General features: G+C 49.0%; 1 protein-coding gene across 2 annotated transcripts in view; it reads left to right on the plus strand.

Annotated features, from left to right (window-relative positions):
* Positions 1 to 20,558, plus strand: part of LOC120936189 (squalene synthase-like) — a 69,566-nt gene that overhangs the window by 15,365 nt on the left and 33,643 nt on the right. For both annotated transcript variants that reach the window (XM_040348356.1, XM_040348355.1), the window contains exons 2-4: positions 9,469 to 9,566; positions 14,896 to 15,079; positions 17,409 to 17,537. In XM_040348356.1, the coding sequence (XP_040204290.1) occupies positions 9,469 to 9,566; positions 14,896 to 15,079; positions 17,409 to 17,537 (411 nt within the window). The remainder of the gene's footprint in view (positions 1 to 9,468; positions 9,567 to 14,895; positions 15,080 to 17,408; positions 17,538 to 20,558) is intronic.

Genomic DNA, 20,558 nt, shown 5'->3' on the forward strand with positions numbered 1-20,558 from the left:
GGGGGAGGGACACAGGACGCGCCCGGCGTTCTCGCCCGCCGGAGCGCTTTTCCCCGGACACATGCCCCAGGGCCCAAAGAAAACAAGGGAGCCCCCGTTCGCGGGCCCCTCCGGGCCCCCCGCCAAGCGCGCAGCATTGCCCACAAAGGGGGGGAACGGGAGGAATCCCAATCGGGGCCGTGGCGCGGCAGCCAGCCGTTCGGCCAGCCCTGGAGCAGCACCTGGGCCCGCGCGGCGTACGGATTGGGGATTCGGCGGGCCCCGCCCCCCGCGCCACCGTGGGGGGTGCGGCGCCTCAGCGGGGGAGACCTAGAGGCCCGGCTGCTGGGCTTCCTATTTCCTCGGCCCACAGCCTTGCCGCGGTGCGGATTGAGGGGGAGGGGACCACCGGCGACCTAGTTGGGGGCAGCAGGGCTGGGGAGACCCCCCCCCAGGCCCACGGAAAGCGGCGCAGAAATCGGTGAACGGGTCGGGCGCGCGGAGGAGTGACCAGGCGGACGCCAGGCCCACGGCAGCCAGGGATCCTTTCCCTGGGGTGCAATCAGCAGAAGAAGAGGATCCATCCACGCTACGGTCGGAAGGGGAGCTGACGGATTCGGAGGACGAACAACCATCCAGGACGGTAGCAGCGGCGGTGGAGACGGGACGATCGGCTGGTGGGTCATCACCTAGGCAGCCCGGTAAGTCACTTTTATCTTTGCCTTGTACTGTGGGGAGGGGTGTGATGTCTGCTGGGGGCAGCGGGGGGGGGGGTGTCAGCTCGGGGGGGGCGGATACTCGGGCAGGGGGCTCTCAGACTGTGACACCGGGCGGGGGGGGTGTCCCTGGGGGGGGTGGTTTTGCAGGTTTTTTGGCAGGCATAAAAGAGCTGGTGGGTAGATTTGAGGGCTCAGATGGGGCGACTGCGGGCCCGGTTGCGGCTTGGGTCCCCCCTGCGGTTCCGGTGGGGGGAGGGGTGGTCGCTACGCTTAACACTCTGCCGGCGGTGGTGACGGCTGGGCCGGTGGTGGCATCCGCCCCCGCGGTGAGCGGGGGTTCGGGAGCAGCTGCGGCTCCGGCGGCAGCAACAGTGGAAAAAGGGGCGGTGGCAAGTGAGGCGGCGCGACAGGAAATAATCCGCCTCACTGACGCGGCGAAATGTGAGGTGTACTTATGCTATGAGGCGTCGCTGGGGACACATTTGAAGGCAGAGGTCCGGGAGAAGATATGGAAGGGTGAGTATGTGGAGATTTTCGCGTTACTCCCATTAGAGAAGTTCAACCTGGACAGGGGGAAGCCGGATGAATCCAAGAAGGAGGAGGAGGAACGGCGGAGGTATCGCTTGATTCCACGGACGTTTACCAATTGGCTGCAGGCGTTCAGCATCCTAGCGTGTGTGGTAGGGGAGAAAAAGCCGGAATGCTGCTCAGGGCTCTTCATATATCAGAATGCGATAGGGGAGGCACACAGGATCTACGGAGGATCCGCTTGGCTGCGATACGATGAGCAATTCCGGCAACGGATGGCGGTGCGGCAGGACCTGCGCTGGAATCAAAAGGATATGAACCTTTGGCTGTGTTTGATGACGGCGGCGAGGGTTCCGGGGCAGTCCTTTCAAGGGGGGGCCGGGGGTCCATCTTCCCTTGGACAACCGGCCGGTCGGGCAAAAGGGGTGTGTTGGCAGTTTAGCTCCGGCACTTGCAAATTCGGAGGCACCTGCAGATACAAACACGAGTGCTCTGGTTGCGGAGGCTCCCACCCGTTGTCCAAGTGCTTCAAACAGGGTAAGGGACGTTCCGGAGATTTTGCGAACAAGAGGGACGACACCGGTGATGGTGGAAAGGATGCGGCCGTTTCTCGGTAGGTATCCGGACAGGGGGGCGGCTCGGGCACTGGAAAAGGGTTTCTCAGAGGGTTTTCAAATACCGTGTGCGCTGGGGGTGGTACCCCCGGTCCCGCGCAACTTGCGGTCTGCTCTCTTACATCCAGAAGTGGTTTCGGAGAAGCTGCGGAAGGAGGTAGCTCTGGGGCGCATGGGAGGTCCTTTTTCGGTGGCACCCTGGGGGGATCTGGTGGTTTCTCCGCTGGGGGTGGTGCCCAAAAAGGAACTCAACAAGTTTAGGCTGATACACCACCTCTCCTTCCCAAAAGGGGGGTCGGTTAATGACGCTATAGACCAGGAGGCGTGCACAGTGAGCTACACGTCATTCGATGCGGCTGTCCATTGGGTGCGACATTATGGGCGGGGGTCCTTGATGGCAAAATCGGACATTGAAGCGGCTTTCCGCTTATTGCCAGTGCACCCGGACAGCTTTCGGCTGTTGGGGTGTCATTGGGGGGGGCAGTTTTATGTGGACAAGTGCTTGCCCATGGGGTGTTCCATTTCTTGTGCACTGTTCGAGATGTTCAGCTCATTCTTGGAATGGGTGGTTAGGGACGTGGCCGGGGTGAGTTCCATCATCCACTATCTGGATGACTTCCTGTGCGTTGGACCGGCGGCGTCACGGATCGCGGCGATTCTGCTGGCAACGCTGGAACACATGGTGGAGCGCTTCGGGGTCCCCCTGTCTCCCGAGAAGACGGAGGGCCCAAGCACGGAGATGACTTTCCTGGGCATAACATTGGATTCCATGGCAATGGAATGCCGCCTGCCGGAGGACAAACTTGAGGCGATGAAGGCAGAAATCAGGGGCATGCTGGGGGTCAGGAAAGTGAAGCTGAGAGCGCTACAGTCGTTGCTCGGTAAGCTTAATTTCGCGTGCCGTATTTTGCCCATGGGGCGGGTGTTTAGCCGACGGCTGTCGGCGGCGACCGCGGGCGTGAGTTCCCCTAACCACTTTGTCACGCTCGGCAGGGTTCTTAGGGAGGATCTGAGGGTGTGGCACTCCTTTTTGGAGTCATTCAACGGCCGGGCATTGTGGATGGCGGGCCCGGTCAGTAACTTTGACTTGGAGCTGTACACGGATGCTGCGGGCTCCACAGGCTTTGGGGCATTCTTTCAGGGCAAGTGGTGTGCGGGTCCTTGGCCGCAAGACTGGGTGGACGCGGGTTTCACTAAGAATTTGGTGCTATTGGAATTATTTCCAGTGGTACTGGCGGTTGAGTTGTGGGGCTCGGAGTTCAGGGATCAGAAGGTCAGGTTCCATGGGGATAACCTGGGAGTGGTTCAGGTCATTAACAGGGTATCGGCTTCATCACCGCCGGTGGTTCGGGTGTTGCAGCATCTGGTTCTACGGTGCCTACAGTTGAATATTTTTGTCCATGCAGTTCATCTGCCTGGGGTTGAGAATGTCATTGCTGACGCGCTGTTTCGATTTCAGTGGGACAGGTTCCGAGAGTTGGCCCCGGAGGCGGAACGACACGGAGAGCCTTGTCCGGATTGGCTGTGGAGGGTTGCATTGGCGTGATATCAAAATGGCTCAAGAGGTCGGTGAGTGAGGCCACTTGGGGGGCATACAGCAAGGTGTGGTTGGAATGGGAGGCTTTGGCGAGAATGGTGGCTGTGGACCCGTTCGGGTCGGAGACACGATGGCTGGTGTTGTACTTCGTGGCTAGGAACATGGAAGACGGCACGTCTGTGGCCACGCTGAACAAAAAGATGGCAGGTCTTGCGTTCCTTTTTAAATTGCGGGGTTGCCAGGACTTCACGAAGGACTTCTGGGTGCGGCAGGCGCTGAGAGGTTATAGAAAGGCAGGAACGACAAGGGACTCCAGGCGCCCCGTGTCGTTTGCTCTACTGGAAGGAATGCTGGAAAAATTACCGGTTATTTGTTCTTCGGAATATGAGTTTTTGCTGTTCAGGGCGGCCTTCACGTTAGCTTTCTTTGGGGCTTTCAGGATCAGTGAGCTGGTCAGCCCGTCTACCAAATGTCAAGGGGGCTTGGGCTCTCAAGATGTGGCTTGTGGGCAGGACAGGGTATCTATTTGGCTGCCGAAGTCAAAGACGGACCAGGGGGGACGGGGCAAGTCCATACAGGTATTTACAATTACGGGTTCTCCTTTATGTCCGGTGCAGGCGGTGCGGGCCTTCGTGGCCGAACGGCCTGAGGCGACGGGGTCGTTTCTGGTACATAGGGACGGGTTGCCGTTGTCAAAATATCAGTTCGGGGCTGTTTTTAGGAAGTGTTTGTTGGCCATGGGGTTGGATGGCAAGGGTTTTTCTTCCCACTCCTTTAGGATAGGGGCGGCCTCAGAGGCGGCCCGTTGGGGATTGGGTACGGAAGCCATACAGCGTATAGGCAGATGGGAATCTAGGAGGTTTCAGAGTTATGTCCGCCCCCACCTATTGGATGTATAGGACGGTCACGTCAAGTGGGGGTGGGGGGGGGGTCTGGGGTGTGGTGTTATCTGTTTGAGTGTTGCTGGGTTATGCGGTGGATTACCCGGTGCAATTGTCTTTTTTCTTTCAGGTGGGACCCCGGCACTAGTATGGATAATGGGACATTCTTATGTCTTTTGGGGGGCAAACGGGCTGAGCTTAGACATAGCGGTCGGCAGTTGGGTTTCCCGAGGGAAGAGGCAAGCGTGCACTGGTTAGGGATTCCGGGAATGCTCTGGGGCAGGGTGGTTCCGGAAGTGCATCGCTTTGCGCGGCTGGACAGGCCCCCCGACGTCTTACTCTTGCACGTGGGGGGCAACGACCTAGGGGTCAGAGCAATGATGGACATCACTCGGGATATCAAGTTTGATATCTTGAGACTTCGGATGGCCTTTCCGGATATGATCGTCGTGTGGTCCGACATTGTGGCTCGGACGGCATGGCGGATGGCTAGGTCTGTAGCGGGAATCAACAGGGCCCGGAGAAAAATTAATAGGGACGTGGCCAAGTTTGTAGTGAGGAACGGGGGGTTGGTGGTACGCCATATGGAATTAGAGGAAGAGACCTGGAGGTATCTGCGAGGAGACGGGGTCCACCTTAGCCCAGTTGGGATTGACATGTGGGTATTGGGGTTACAGGATGGGATTCAGAGGGCCATTAGGGTGTGGAGGGGCACCCAAGGGTAAGGTTTTACCTTTGGGTGCTGGTGGCGTTGGTTGGTCCCTGCGGGTAAGGAATAGACTTTGAGAATGAAATTAATGACCTGTCGGTGACAGGCGATGATGAGGGTGATGCCAGTTAACGGAGGTTAGCTGGAAGAATGGAGTATGGAGCACTACGGTCGTGAGACGCCTTTGAGCCTGTTCGGCTTGAGGCCTGCAGAGGAATCCGAAGACCGGAGTGCATCAAAAAGGGCATATATATATATGTTTATATATATATATATATAAACATATATATATATATATATATATATATATATATATATATATATATATATATATATATATATATATATATATATATATATATATATATATATATATATAGTTTACGGAAGGATAGAGGCTTTGCCTGCGGGGACCAACTTCAGGTAGTTCAAGTTAGCAGATGTTCTTGCTTAGTTTGTGTTAAAATCTATTATGTTAATAAATCAGGCTGCTACGGCCTATTTTTCCCCAACAAGCAATGGTGTGGTCTCAATTTAATGGGCAGAGGTTGGGGGGATACTAAGGGTTTTTGTTAAGGTGGTAAGTAAGTGAAGTAGGACATCTGTTGTACTAAAGTCATGAGAAAAGCCATTGACATAACACGTGTCAAAAATCACGCTTTTACAGTTGTAAAGGGTGTAGGGTGTTTTTTTCTTTTCTTGTGCTGCCCATTTTATGGTCTGGCAGACATCCTGGGCCAGATCCACATAGAAATGCCCAGGCGCAGCGTATCAGATACGCTACGCCGCCGTATCTTACCTGGCTCTAAGTCGAATCCAGGAAGATTTTGCGCCGTAAGTTACGGCGGCGTAGTGTATTTCTGGCGGCGGATTTCAAATTGGGTGGATAGGGGGCGTGATTCATTTAAATGAAGCGCGTCCCACGCCGATTGAACTGCGCATGCTCCGTTTTGAAATTTCCCGCCGTGCTTTGCGCGAAATGACGTCGCAACAACGTCATTCTTTGAACTTAGACGTGAGTTACGTCCATGCCTATTCACGGACTACTTACGCAAAAAAAAAAATTAAAATTTCGACGCGGGAACGACGGCCATACTTAACATGGCAAGTCTATCTATACGGCGCAAAATACCATCTTTAACTATACGCCGGAAAAAGCCAAACGACAACATTAGAAAATGCGATGGCCGCACGTACGTTCGTTTGTGGATCGTCGTAATTTGCTTATTTGCATACCCGACACGGAAAACGCCACCCAGCGGACGCCGAAGTATTGCATCTTAGATCCGAAGGCGTACGAAGACGTAGACCTGTTGGATCTAACCTAGAAGCCGTCGTATCTTGTTTTGAGGATTCAAAACAACGATACGAGGCGGGAAATTTGAAAGTACACCCGCGTATCAGTAGATACGCCGGCATACTTGCTCTCTGGATCTGGCCCCCTGTGTCTGGATGACTAAAACCCTTTGCATGCATAGGTGTGATGTCAGCTTGCGCTGGTCAATGAAGACCCAGGAGATGCCAGTGTGGTTGAGGGACCTCAGACCATTCAAGGAGAGGTAAGTATTACAGACATTACTTCCATTTTAAAGTACATCTCTGGACATTCATTAAAAAAATAAAAAAATGGCGCCACTTCCAGGAGTGACAAATGATGGTTTTAGAGGTATAGTCTGTAAACATATCCACCAGTCGCCTGTGTGACATCAGTCCTGAAAGGTGTTGACACTGGACAGCCAATAGAAAGCACCCATGCCACCCAGGCTCTGTGAATTGGTTCAGTAGTTTTGATTTCTGACCCAGATAAGGCAAATATACGATGGCTGGGTTATGCAGTAGGAATAGGTCAATGTTTAACAGAAAAGTTCTTTTCACAAGGACCAGAGGGTGAAAAATACAAGGACGTGATGCATGTGGGACACAGAGGAAGCTATGAAAAGAGCTAAAGTGAAAAGGTGGAGGGAACAAGCAACCATCACAATACCGTGTTTCCCCGAAAATAAGCCTGGGTCTTATATTAATTTTGGCAAACTAAAACACACTAGGGCTTATTTTCAGGGGGTGTCTTATTTAACTATGGTATGTACAATGATCCTAAAGTGGGTACCTTTCTTGCAGCTTCCCTGACTTTCCTGGCTGTCGCATGGTCTGCCTGGGCTCTTCTCTGCTCCAGGATCCCCGCTGGCGTCGGCCTGCTCCGTGACTGCTCCGTGCACTGGGGAGGGGGCCGCGGGAGGAGAGCAGAGGAGGGGGGAGCCGGCATCCTTCTGGCATTAGCCTGCTCCGTGCACTGGGGAGGGGGCCGCGGGCGTCGGGTGGGAGGAGAGCAGAGGAGGGGGGAGCCGGTGACCTGCTGGCGTCTGCCCGCACTGTATGCTGAGGTAGGGGCATCGGGCGGGAGGAGGGGGGGGGGGGCCAGTGTCCCGCTGGCGTCTGCCTGCTCCATGTACTGAGGAGGGAGGGGCTGCGGACATCAGGAGAGAGAAGAGGGGAAGCCGCTGCAATCATTCTGCAAAACAGATTAAAAAAGTTTAAACTAATTTTACTAGGGCTTATTTTCGGGGTAGGGCTTATATTGCAGCCCTCCCCAAGAATCATGCTAGGTCTTATTATCGGGGTAGGTCTTATTTTCGAGGAAACCCGGTAGAACGAGGAGCAGCATAAACTCTGTTGAATTCTAGAGCTCCCTCTGGTGGTACACAGCAAACATTACAAAGGGCTGTGTAACATCAGGGAGTCGGTCATGAAGAGTGCTGCCCAGCTAGTGTTTGCTCACAGTGGGCATGCAACCTTCTCCCCCCCCCCCCCCCACCTCCCCCTCCTTTTTTTTTTTTTTTTTTTGGCAGCCTGAGAGCGAGCACCTCTCACGATTGCTGAAAAGTTACTTGTTCTGACTCTGGGGGTTAATGAGCAGTGTACATTTTTAAGCCCCACTTACCTGTTGGGCAGCTTTGTCTCCTGATCAGGTGCAGCAGCCCAGCTCTCACAGCGCTATCGTGGTCCTCCTCAGTCCAAGGCCTGGGGCAGCACAAAACGTAAAGTGCTGATTTGCGTTGGGGTGATTGGAGCCTTGGATCGTCTGGTGGTTGAATGTCTGCTTTAAAGCGGAAGTAAACCCATCTATTTGATAGTTTAAAAAAACAGTTAACATTCCCGGCATGCCAGAAATGCTAGATGTCACATTTGCTTGTGCTCTCAACCAAACTGTCAAACCATTCAATGGCTGGTTTCATAACTGATCACATGTGCAGCATCGTGGCAGTTGCAGATTAAACGGAGGCCAAGATGGCAGCTTCCTTGGCTGAAAACAATAGGAGGGTTTACTTCCACTTTAACTGTGGCGATTAACTTGTTTAAGAGGATGCTGTAGGCTCAATTCACAAAGCTAATACACCTGCATAAGAATCCTGATCTCTTAAAGTGGAGTTCCGGCCACAATTTCACTTTTTAAATATAAATACCCCTGTAATACACAAGCTTAATGTATTCTAGTAAAGTTAGTCTGTAAACTAAGGTCCGTTTTGTTAGGTTGTTACAGCATTTAGACACTTTATAAAATAGAAATTGACTGGGGCCATCTTAAGTGTGGGCATCATGAAGCCAGACTGTATGACTTCCTGGATTTCAGCCTTGCAGATCTCGCACATGCTCAGTGCTGCACAAGCAGTGTCGGATCAGGTTTCAGCACGTGTGCTGTCCAAGTCACATGATTCTTTGAGTGCAGACTCCTGGAAAGTTACACCCCTATAGGCTCCTGAGATGTGAATTCCGGTTCTGGAGAAAGAGAGGTGGGGGGAGGGGACAAAGAAAAATGGAGAGAAAGAAGAAGGGATAGAACGCACAAGAAAGATGGATAGGGAGAGAGAGAAAAGGGGAAGAAAGGAGAACAGAGAGCAAAACAGTAGGGTAAAAAATATTTGAACATTTTTATTGGGGGGGGGGGGTGACACCATATTTTACCGCACCAGGTGACACCAACCCTAGTGACGCCACTGCACCCACTACATTCCCAGGAGTCTGTGCGGTGTAGGTTAGGAAGCATTAAGCACCTAGGTGCAGGAAGTGGGAAGATTAACTATTCTGCCTAGCAACAACACTTTGAAGGCATCTAAAAAAAAAAAAAAAAATTCGTAAAGGACTAATGACATTTTTTTAAAACTACTGATGTAATGTTATATTTATGGGTGGAACTCCACTTTAAAATGTAAGTTATTTTCAGTTAAGTTCATAAAGGATAAAAAAAAATTTCATACTTGCCTGATCTATGGAGTAGAGCAACCCCGATCCGAGCTGGGCAAATGCCCAGTGTGCCTCAAAGTGAGAATTCAGATGTTCTTTGTCATTGAACTGTGTGCCGTTCCCCTGCAATGAAGTCAGTGGGCATCTGTTGCTGGTGAGGGTCATTAGGCTGCAGGAGAGGGGCTTGGGGAAGACCACACCATGCACAATTGCTTTGTACTGGAAACTTGTCGTTCCATCCTCTGTCTGTCTTTCCTGACAGGACCCCATGAGTGAGAGCCTGCAGACCTGCTACAAATTCCTGGAGGAGACGGGCAGGAGCTACGCACTTGTTATCCAGGCCTTGGAAGGGGAGCTACGGTGAGTGTATTGTCTGTTTTAACCCCTTAATAGCTGCAGTAAGTTGATTTTGTGAGAATGTACTGTCTTAATGAAAATTCTATCACTTTAAATGTTTTTTTTTTACCCCCCCCCCCCCCCCCCCTGTTCGAGTGGCACAAGCATCAGTCTGTCTGCATGTATGGCTTGTCATCAGATGGGGTCAATTTAGGCTTAAGCTACACTTAAAATAAATGGCACCGTAGACTACCACCTGCAGAAACCACATGTATTGGTGAATAACTTTGTATTATGCGGGCTTACGCCGGACCACATACACTATGCCGCCGTAACTTAGGGCGCAGGTTCTTTCTGAATACTGAACCTGCCTTACTAAGTTACGGCGGCGTAGCGTATATGAGATACGCTACGCCCGCACAAAGTTACGATGGGCTTTCTGAATCTGGGCCTCTCTGTCTTATGTCACACTAAACCTTTTTTGGTGAATGGGTAGGGGTACAATGTACCCTATACTCATCCACATGGGGGGAGGCCGGGGGCTCCCTTGTTAAAGGGAGATTCTGATGAATGAATGACTTGTATAGCGCTACACATGCGAACTGAATCGCCTCTAGGCGCTTTTTCCAGCCAGTGTCTGCTTGGCTGGTGCGGTCATTTTACCCCGTAAGGATCTCGACACGCTTGGGACACACAGATATACTGGGCCAATTTGGACAAGATACAATTTACCTACCTTTGGCGTGTGGGAGGAAAATGGAGTACCCGGAGGAAACATACACAGGCAGAACATTCAAACTCCAGGCAGATGGTGTCATGGTCGGGATTCGAACCAGCGACCCTTTTGCTGCTAGGCGAAAGTGCTACTCATTACACCACTGTGCTGTGATAAGTTATCTGCCCGCAGACCCCCGACAACCACTGGCCAGGGTTGTCGGAAAGGGGCCCTTGTCCCCTGCCCCAAAGCACTCCCTCATGTTGAGGGCATGTGGTATGGTTCAGGGGGGGGGGGGGGCGCTCGCTCCTCCCTGTCACGAATCAGGTGTGACCAGAACTGTGTGGATATCAACAGAGGAAAACCAAATGCATGTAAAGGGAAAATGGTGTTTTATTAAGATAAGTGAATAATATAAATACAACCACCTCCAATATAACACAGTGCACAACAAACCAACTAACAGACGGAGACCCACAAATGACAATAGTCAGACAGGGATATACAATAAATGAGAAAATACCGGAATCGTAAACATTAGCCAGGCCAGGGTCATTCACAGGAGATCAGCAGATAGAGACAGGGAACAGGACAGGCAGAGGATGGATGGATCAGGCTGCAGGGTATGGTAAAGGTAATAGAGTTTCAGGAGGGACAGGTACAGGTACAGGGCACAGGGTTCAGGTATCGGGTACAGAGACAAGGTCAAGTTCCGAAATAACAGGTTTGGGTCAGGGCGCAAGGAAGATACCAAGGCAACTTTGTGTGTGGGTGTGTGTTGCCGGGTATTTATACACATCTCCTGCAATCAGGTTCAGGTGACGCCTGATCGCAGGAGATAATGTTGGCTCCACACTGCTGGGAGACACCCGCTGGTGGACACCGGTACTTCAGCCCAAGGATCTAACAGTGCCACTAGCAAGTGAAACCCTTGACTACAGATCCTGACTGTTAGACACCTGCTGGTGCACACTGGTACTGCGATCCACAGGACCGACAGCGCCACCAACGGGTGAACCCTTTCCTAACACTCCCCCCTCCCTTTCCTAAGCTGCCAGGCTGCATGCTTGGATAAGGGTGTAAAAAATCAAAACAAAACTGCTGAAACGCTCAAAAGCAACATGCATAGATGTGAATAGAGCCTTAGGCCTGATTCACACCTATGTAGGTTGCAGTTTGCATATCCCAGGTGCATTTTGTGTTTTTCAATACACGTTTTTGTTCCATTGAAGTCTATGGAACCAAAAAACTGAAAAGTCTCTGGCCCTTTTCTTCAAAATGCAGATGTGAACGTGACCCATGTTAAATGGAGACTGTAGTGTGTTTCTGCAAATATGAAAACACACTAAAAAATGCATAGGTGTGAACCGTAAGTTAAAGGACTACAGATACCAGGGTGCCTTGGCAGGGCTCTGTAGCTTACGCATGCATTTGCAAATTTGTGCAACTAAACCCCTGTTTTAAACACGTACTGTTAGACAGGTTAATCTGATTAGTCATAGGCTGGTCAGTAAGAGCTTGGAATTTTTTCATTGGTCCTTTTTTGTTAGGTGTGAACCAGGCCTAATCGGTATGTCCACCAGTGCTAAAACCACAGGCTCATACTAGAGCGTTAGTCCCCCCCCCCGAATTATAGGTGGTCCAACTAGGTATGAAGCTGCGTGGACCTTGCTTCAAGGATCTTATGGCGTAGGAAACACCGACTGTATTCCAATGTGAGACTCCAATCCAGTCCTTGCTCCTTAACTTGGCTAGATGAAAGAGTAATACAGGTAGTGCAGAATTATTAGGTAATTAGGTAAGTTGTATTTTTGAGGATTCATTTTATTATTGAACAACCACCATGTTCTCAATGAACCCAAAAAACTCATTAATATCAAAGCTGAATATTTTTTGAAGTCGTTTTTTTTTGTTTTTTTTTTGTTTTAGCTATTTTAGGGTGATATCTGTGTGTATAGGTGACTACTATTACTGTGCATAATTATTAGGCAACTTAACAAAAAAAAAAATATATACCCATTTCAATTAATTATTTTTACCAGTGAAACCAATATAACATCTGAACATTCTCAAATATACATTTCTGACATTCAAAAACAAAACAAAAACAAATAAGTGACCAATATAGCCACCTTTCTTTGCAAGGACACTCAAAAGCCTGCCATCCATGGATTCTGTCAGTGTTTTGATCTGTTCACCATCAACATTTCGTACAGCAGCAACCGCAGCCTCCCAGACACTGTTCAGAGAGGTGTACTGTTTTCCCTCCTTGTAAATCTCGCATTTGATGATGGACCACAGGTTCTCAATGGGGTTCAGATCAGGTGAACAAGGAGGCCATGTCATTAGTTTTTCTTCTTTTATACCCTTTCTTGCCAGCCACGCTGTGGAGTACTTAGACGCGTGTGATGGAGCATTGTCCTGCATGAAAATCATGTTTTTCTTGAAGGATGCAGACTTCTTCCTGTACCACTGCTTGAAGAAGGTGTCTTCCAGAAACTGGCAGTAGGACTGGGAGTTGAGCTTGACTCCATCCTCAACCTGAAAAGGCCCCACAAGCTCATCTTTGATGATACCAGCCCAAACCAGTACTACACCTCCACCTTGCTGGCGTCTGAGTAGGACTGGAGCTCTCTGCCCTTTACCAATCCAGCCACGGGCCCATCCATCTGGCCCATCAAGACTCACTCTCATTTCAGCAGTCCATAAAACCTTAGAAAAATCATTCTTGAGATATTTCTTGGCCCAGTCTTGACGTTACAGCTTGTGTGTCTTGTTCAGTGGTGGTCGTCTTTCAGCCTTTCTTACCTTGGCCATGTCTCTGAGTATTGCACAACTTGTGCCTTTGGGCACTCCAGTGATGTTGCAGCTCTGAAATATGGCCAAACTGGTGGCAAGTGGCATCTTGGCAGCTGCACGCTTGACTTTTCTCTGTTCATGGGCAGTTATTTTGCGCCTTGGTTTTTCTAAAAGGTTCTTGCGACCCTGTTGACTATTTTGAATGAAACGCTTGATTGTTCGATGATCACGCTTCAGAAGCTTTGCCATTTTAAGAGTGCTGCATCCCTCTGCAAGATATCCTGTCAAGTCCTTTTGACCCATTTTGCCAAAGGAAAGGAAGTTGACTAATAATTCTGCACACCTGATATAGGGTGTTGATGTCATTAGACCACACACCTTCTCATTACAGAGATGTACATCACCTAATATGCTTAATTGGTAGTAGGCTTTCGAGCCTATACAGCTTGGAGTAAGACAACATGCATAAAGAGGATGATGTGGTCAAAATACTCATTTGCCTAATAATTCTGCACTCCCTGTAGTGTAATACCGTCAAATGTTTAACTAAAAAACTGAAAACTACTTGAAAAGCTTAAAAAAAGTAAGCATATACCGATCCTCTTGACAACAGTGGCGGCTGGAAATAAATTTTTGGGGGTGCAAACTGAAAAGTTTAACTGTTAGTAATGCAGGACTGTAAATAGCCATTATAAGGTGATTATGTATCATTACTGCTAGATACAACTGTGCCCATCATATGCAGCCTCACTGTTTCTGTCACAGTAGGCCAATCACATCCACATTTCAAAATAAAATAAAACCACTTCACATAAGGTGTCCTTATCCAAGCCCCCTTTTACAGCAGGTGCCCCTCTTTACATTGGGTGTCCCCATCAGAGTCCCCCTTTACATCAGATTTTTTTTGTTTGGTGATTGCAGCACGTCATGCTTCCCATACCCCTGTGTGTCTGGCATTCCTCACACACTTAGGCCTCGTACAGACGAGCGGACATGTCCAATGAAAACGGTCCGCGGACCGCTTTCATCGGACATGTCCGCTCGGATCATTTGGTCTGATGGCTGTACACACCATCAGACCAAATTCCCCGCGGACAGACGACGCGGTGATGTGGCGATGACGCGGCGACGTGCGCAAACCCGGAAGTTCAATGCTTCCACTTCGACGCCATGAGTGGGTTCTCGGGCCAGCGGACATGTCCGGTGAGTCGTACTAACCGTCGGACATGTCCGACGGACAGGCTTCCAGCGGACATGTTTCTTAGCATGCTAAGAAACATTTGTCCGCTAGGCCGGAAAACTGTCCGGTCGGACATGTCCGCGGAAACTGGTCCGATGGACCAGTTTCAGCAGACATGTTCGGTCGTGTGTCCACCGGACCCGCTGCAGAGATATGTGAACCCGGCTCCATAGAGAGCCAGTCACATTCTCCTGCTATGTGAATTGAATACGGGGAAACGTGCATTCAATTTGCATAGGTGTGAACCCCGCCTAAATGACATGATGAACACAATTTTCTTTATGTTGAAGATATACGTTTTTTATATGGTGATTGGAACAATTTGCACTTAAGGAGAAGCACCTAATTGGTCTAATTTTGGTTTATATTTGCATGATTTTTGGATATTCACACACCGCAAGCAGTTTTTTGAGCATTTGTATGTATTTCTTTGCTTTTCGAGTGCATCTGTGGAAATGTGAAGTTAGTGTGTGTGTGTGTGTGTGTGTGTGTGTGTGTGTGTGTTTTTCATTTTATTTTTTGCTCGAAGCGCAGTTTTTATAGCTTCACATTATCATAATGTTATGCCTGATTGGTGTATATGGGTCTTCTGTCCTCAGCCATGCAGCCTGTATCCTCTATCTGGTTACAAGGGCTGTAGACACTGTGGAGGATGACCCGACTATCAGTCTGGAGACCAAGATCCACATTCTGACAAACTTTCAGAACTTCCTGTACCAGCCTGACTGGAGGTTCATGGACAGCAAGCAGAAGAATCGCATAGTGCTCGAGGATTTCCCAACAGTGAGTCAAGTTAGGGACCCATTTATGTGAACTCTTATACCATGCAGCCACTGTTTGTTTTTTTATTTTCAAAGCATTATTATTGGACTATTTAGTACACTGATGCAGTAAAGTATATTTACTATTCACTCTTATGTGTGAAGTACACCCTTAGATTTTTGGTCAGTGTAGGGCTCCCTTACGTAAGTGACTAGTAGCGAAGTGCCTCCTTACATTGGTAGTTGGTGGTCCCTGTAGGGCCAGCCTACCTTGGTGATTAATTGTGAAGTGCTCCTCTACTTTTGGTAGGCACTGTAGTGTTCCCCCCTACATGGGCAGTCTATGGAGAAGTGAACTTTTTACATTGGTGGTCAGTGCAGGAGGACCTCCCCCCCTTACATTGGTGGTTAGTAGGGCTCTTTCAAATTGGTGGCTAGCGAAGTGCCACCATACTTTTATAGCCAGTGGAAACGTGTCCCTTTAAATTTGGTAGTCAGTGGGTAAGCACCCACTTATGTTGGCAGTCAGTGGTATAGTGCCTCCTTGGAATTGGAGGTCTCTGTAACGGAACGTCCCACACATTTCGTTTGAGTGCTTCCGTCATATACCGCTTCCTATCAGTCTGGATATAGATATCAGATATTCCAGCTGCTCTCAACACACAACGAGACGAGACTTGTTGTGTGCTAAACATGGAGTGTTTAATAGAACCAAGAATATATCCTTGTATACAGTTAGAGGAGGTAACCACAACATAAATTAACATGAGCTAATTAACTAATCATTTACCCAGACAAGGTGACTCTCGAGATATGACCTTTCAAGGTAGACATCCCGGCTCCTCACCTACTATACAATACATATTATCATAAGTGTAAACACAGAACACCTCCACAATAGCAGGGTCAATTAGCATCTAACAGTATGTGTCCCAACATGATGTTCAGAATCGACAACCTGTAAATAGTTCTTACAGATATCTTGGAATATATTGTGGATAATAATTAAATAATCCCATCTCAGGTAGTCCAAGATATCATTTCTAAGTCCTCCTATGCCCCTAGTGGACATGGGATGATTTTAAACCTAAGATGGTTCGGGGATGTCCCGGGTGAGTCTGTCACAGTCTCCGTAAGATTATGTATCTCCCCCTCACATTGATGGTCCATAGATTACTGCAAAGATATTATGAAGCAGTTGGTCTGAATAATAAAAATAAATTCAACTTCTAGGTGTAAAATATATTTTGGAACATTCACACTACAAGGCTTTAGAACAAAGGTTTCAAGCTCCACTTTATCATGGGCAATATGGTTGCCCTCAAAGGGCCAGATGTATCTGTAAGACTATATAAATGTACCTACATTTGATCATATTAAAAAATTGCCTATGCAAGTCTGAAAAGGAAGGTTGCACACTGCTGGTTTCATCCACAAAAACTTTATTGGAGACTGCTCAGACAGAACATGGTTTTGTCTCCAATAAAGTTTTTTGTAGATGATACCAGCAGTGTGCAACCCTCTTTTTTTCAACTTGCAAAGAATTGTAGTATTCTCATAATGTCCCGAACTACCCCAACCACCATTGGAAGTCAAGAGTCCCCCCACTCTCCCTTACATGACAAAGCCCCCCCCCCCCCCCCTAACGTTGTACTGCTGTCAGGAAGAATCTGGAGGCAGAGCTGCATGAACTGTGAGGGCCACCTGAAATGACCTGGAGGGCTGAATTTGGCCCGCGGGCCTTGTTTGAAACAAGTGCTTTAGGCCCCGTACACACGAGAGGATCGATCCGCGGACCTGTTTCAGCGGATAGATCCCCTGGTGTGTACGATCCAGCGGATATTTTTCCGCTGATTTTTTTCCCCCGGGGATGGATTTCCAGCGGATCAAGATTACTTAGCATGCTAAGAAATCTATCCGCTGGAATCCAGTCCAGCGGATTGATCCGCTGGTCTGTACAGACTCAGCGGATCAATCCGTCCGATTCCATCCCTCGCATGCGTCGTAATGATTAGACGCATGCGTGGAATTCCTTATGACAGCGTCGCCGCGTCATAATCGCAGTGACGGCGCGACACGTCACCGCGGAGGGAATTCCGCGAGGATTTTGATCTCATGGTTAGTACAACCATGAGATCAAAATCCGCCAGAGGATTTATCCGCGGAAACGGTCCCCCAGAACGTTTCCGCGGATCGATCCTCTCGTGTGTACTAGGCCTTAGATTACGTGAGGCGATTAAGTTCGCATTTGTTGCGCAATACAAGTTACTCACTCACTCACTCATTAAGAGCAACTTTTTTAGTGCCTATCCTTTTTTATACTCATTACATTTTTCTCTTCTTATTCTGAGATCTCTCGGGAGTTTAGGAATTTGGCTGTGGTCTACCAGGAGGTGATTGCCAATGCTGCTCATGAGGTGGCGCTGGGGATGGTGGAGTACCTACCGAAGCAAGTAGAGACTGTACAAGATTGGGACAAGGTGAGAAATAAGATTGCTAGTAAAGAGGGCATTTATAATATTTTGCTTGGGCTGGCCATACACTATACAATTTTCTTATTCAATTTTCTTTAGATTTACCTACAACTATGAGTACAAGGGCCTACCTGGTTGCATACAAATCAAAAAGGTTTAGGTTTGACCTCATATTATATGGTTTTGACATATCTAAACGAAGTTGAACAAGAAAATTGTATATTGTATGGCCAGCCTTACTTCATTCATACCCCATGTGCTGATTAGATTGTAAACGTGGTACTTTATTTGTTAGTGTGGGTTTTATTTTTTTTGTTGGTCTCTTCTGCCATAGAAGTTTCTCTTGCTGCTGATACAGCTCCCTTCCCCCACTAACAGCAGTGATAAGGGGGAGGGCAGATATGGCTTCACTGGATGTGGGCACTTTGGAAGACCCTGAAAGTATTTTAGGCAGGTGTGTGTGTAAAAAAAAATGGATAAATATAAAAAAAAATGCTATATATGAAGAATGCTTTTAGAAATATATGTGTTAGTTTATTTTTCTATTAACAAAATGGAAAGTAAATGAACAGAAAAATTCAAATCAATATTTGCCTTTAAAACAGCATCAATTCTTTTAGGTACACTTACACGCAGATTTTGAAGGCACTTTGTAGGTAAGTTGTTCCAAACATCTTGGAGAACAAATTACAGATCTTCTGTGGATGTCAGCTGCCTCAAATCCTTCTATCTCCTTGTAATCCCAGCCACATTATCACTGAAACTGTCTTCCACAATCTCATCTTAGTAGCAGAGTTTGGCTGTTCCTCACCCAGTTGTAAGCCCCTTACAGAGCTGTTTGTTTCATTTAATGTGTTTCAACCTACATTTAAAATGGATCATTAGCATTTGCTTGGTATAATTGTTTAATCAACTCTAATCCTACAAAATTCCTGACTTTGTGCAAGTACGTTTTCTCCTTTCGTCTTCCAGACATAGAGACATAGGGCTCCTCCTCAGGGACAGGAAACACGCATACAAATATCTTTAAAAGGTGGTCCTCCAGGCCTCTCTTCAGTTATTGTGTTTCCTGATGGACGGAAAGGAGCATGCTAGGGAACTAAGGGAGCACCATGTCTCAGGACTATCCTGGGAAGAGCCCCTGGCTTTGGCTCTCCTCTGCCTGGGCAAATCTCTGTCCTGCTGGGGAAGAGCAAGGTTGGTGGCCCCACCGCTACCACTAGCTCGGAGAGAGCTGGACCTTTGGTGACCACAGACCCCTATGCCCTCCTAAACCGCCTGTACCTGTGTTTCTGTGTCCTGGGCTGGCGGGCGGCAGATGCTCAGCCGGCCACGCCGATTCGGCCGACACTTCCGGGTACAGCGCGGGGGGCTGGGCTTCTGCGTTCCAGCAGGCAGAAGTGACGATGGCTTCTGGCGGAACCGCGTCATCAAGGGGCACCCTGAGACGCGGTTCCAGTCTCTTTGGCACAGCAGTGGATAGCCAGGCATCCGGAGCAGTGAAGAAGGCTCGGCGAGGCTGCGCAAGCACCGAGAACCATGGAGACAGCTGCAATAGTGATAGACTGCGATTCAACAGGCTCCGGCACCTCCCAGATAAGGTGGTGAGGGTGGACCACTTCTTACACTGGGGGGGTCAGGGTCTTTGGGACCCATGTACTCCCTCCCTGGGTGGGGAACCTCAGGTGATGGGCTGGGCACTTCCTAGGCTGACTCTAGCACAGTGGTGGTGTGGGTCAGGGAGGCATACTGGAAATTTTTTGTCATTTCTCTTTTGTTTGGCTTTCAGGTTAAAGCCCAGGACAAGACTCGTATGCAGCCGCCTAGGAAAAAAGTATGCCGTTTGTGGGGCCAAGTTAGGCTCTAACTGGGAGAAGCCATTATGCCTTGATTGTGTCAGCAGCCTCATCACAGATGATTCTGTGGCAGTGTCACAAAATCCTGACTTCGGTTAAAGACAAGCTAGCATTCACATTTCAGTTGTTCAAGGGAACGATGGACAGGATGCAGGGTCCCTCTTCATCCCTATCCAGAGCAGCCAGTGCGCCTTCCCTGTCTGAGCCCAGTCAGGAGGAGGTGGATAGGGAGAGGGTACCAAGATCGCTAGCCTCTTCTCAGGCAGATTCAGCTTTTGGCTCTGAGGGGGAGGATGATTCCTCCAGGGGGTCCAGATACAAATTATCCCTGGACGATGTGGGGGATTTATTGAAAGCGATTTACGACACGTTAGAAATCCGTGAGGAGCAGGTCCAACTCTCCAAGCGCGACCTGATGTATCGGGGTTCTAGTGCACAGAAAGACAGTGTGTTTCCCATACATACATTTCTGATTGAGTGGGAACGGCTGGAAAAGAGACCATTCTCTTATGGTAGTCTCAAGTGGAGGTTCCCTTTTTGAAGCAAGCACTTCTCATCCCTGGAATAAGATTCCTAAACTGGATGCACCGTTGGCCAAAGTCTGTAAAAGGACAGATTTGCCCTTTGTTGACCTGGGATCAGAGATCCCATGGATAAAAGGGGGATGTGCTGCTAAAGAGGGCTTGGGATGCCTTGTCAATAGGGTTGAAACCAGCCCTTGCAGCCACTTGTGTGGCCAGAAATCTGGAGTGCTGGCTCACACAATTACAATCCCACACACCTGTACCAGCAGCTATTGAAATCATTCCCTTTACTATTCAAAGCAGTGGGCTTTCTGGCAGACGCCTCCGCAGAGTCGGTAAAACTGGCAGCGAGGTCTGCCGCACTAGTAAATGTAGCTAGAAGGGCTGTATGGCTAAAAACCTGGACAGGCGATTCCGCCTCTAAGCTTTGTGGGTTACCCTTTTCAGGTGACCACCTGTTCGGACCAGGCCTACAGGAGGCACTGGAAAGAACTTGGGGTAGGAAGAAAGCCTTTCCTGAAAAGGCCCCAGTTCCTTATCAAGGCTGCAGACAACAGGGCCAACAGGAAAGGGGTGGGGAACAGGATGAATCCTATTTAATCCTCCTAAAACCACCCCAAAGCCCCAGTGACTACTGTGTCCCAGTG

Source organism: Rana temporaria, chromosome 4, assembly GCF_905171775.1.
Source record: "Rana temporaria chromosome 4, aRanTem1.1, whole genome shotgun sequence".
In the NCBI taxonomy this organism is placed as follows: domain Eukaryota; kingdom Metazoa; phylum Chordata; class Amphibia; order Anura; family Ranidae; genus Rana; species Rana temporaria.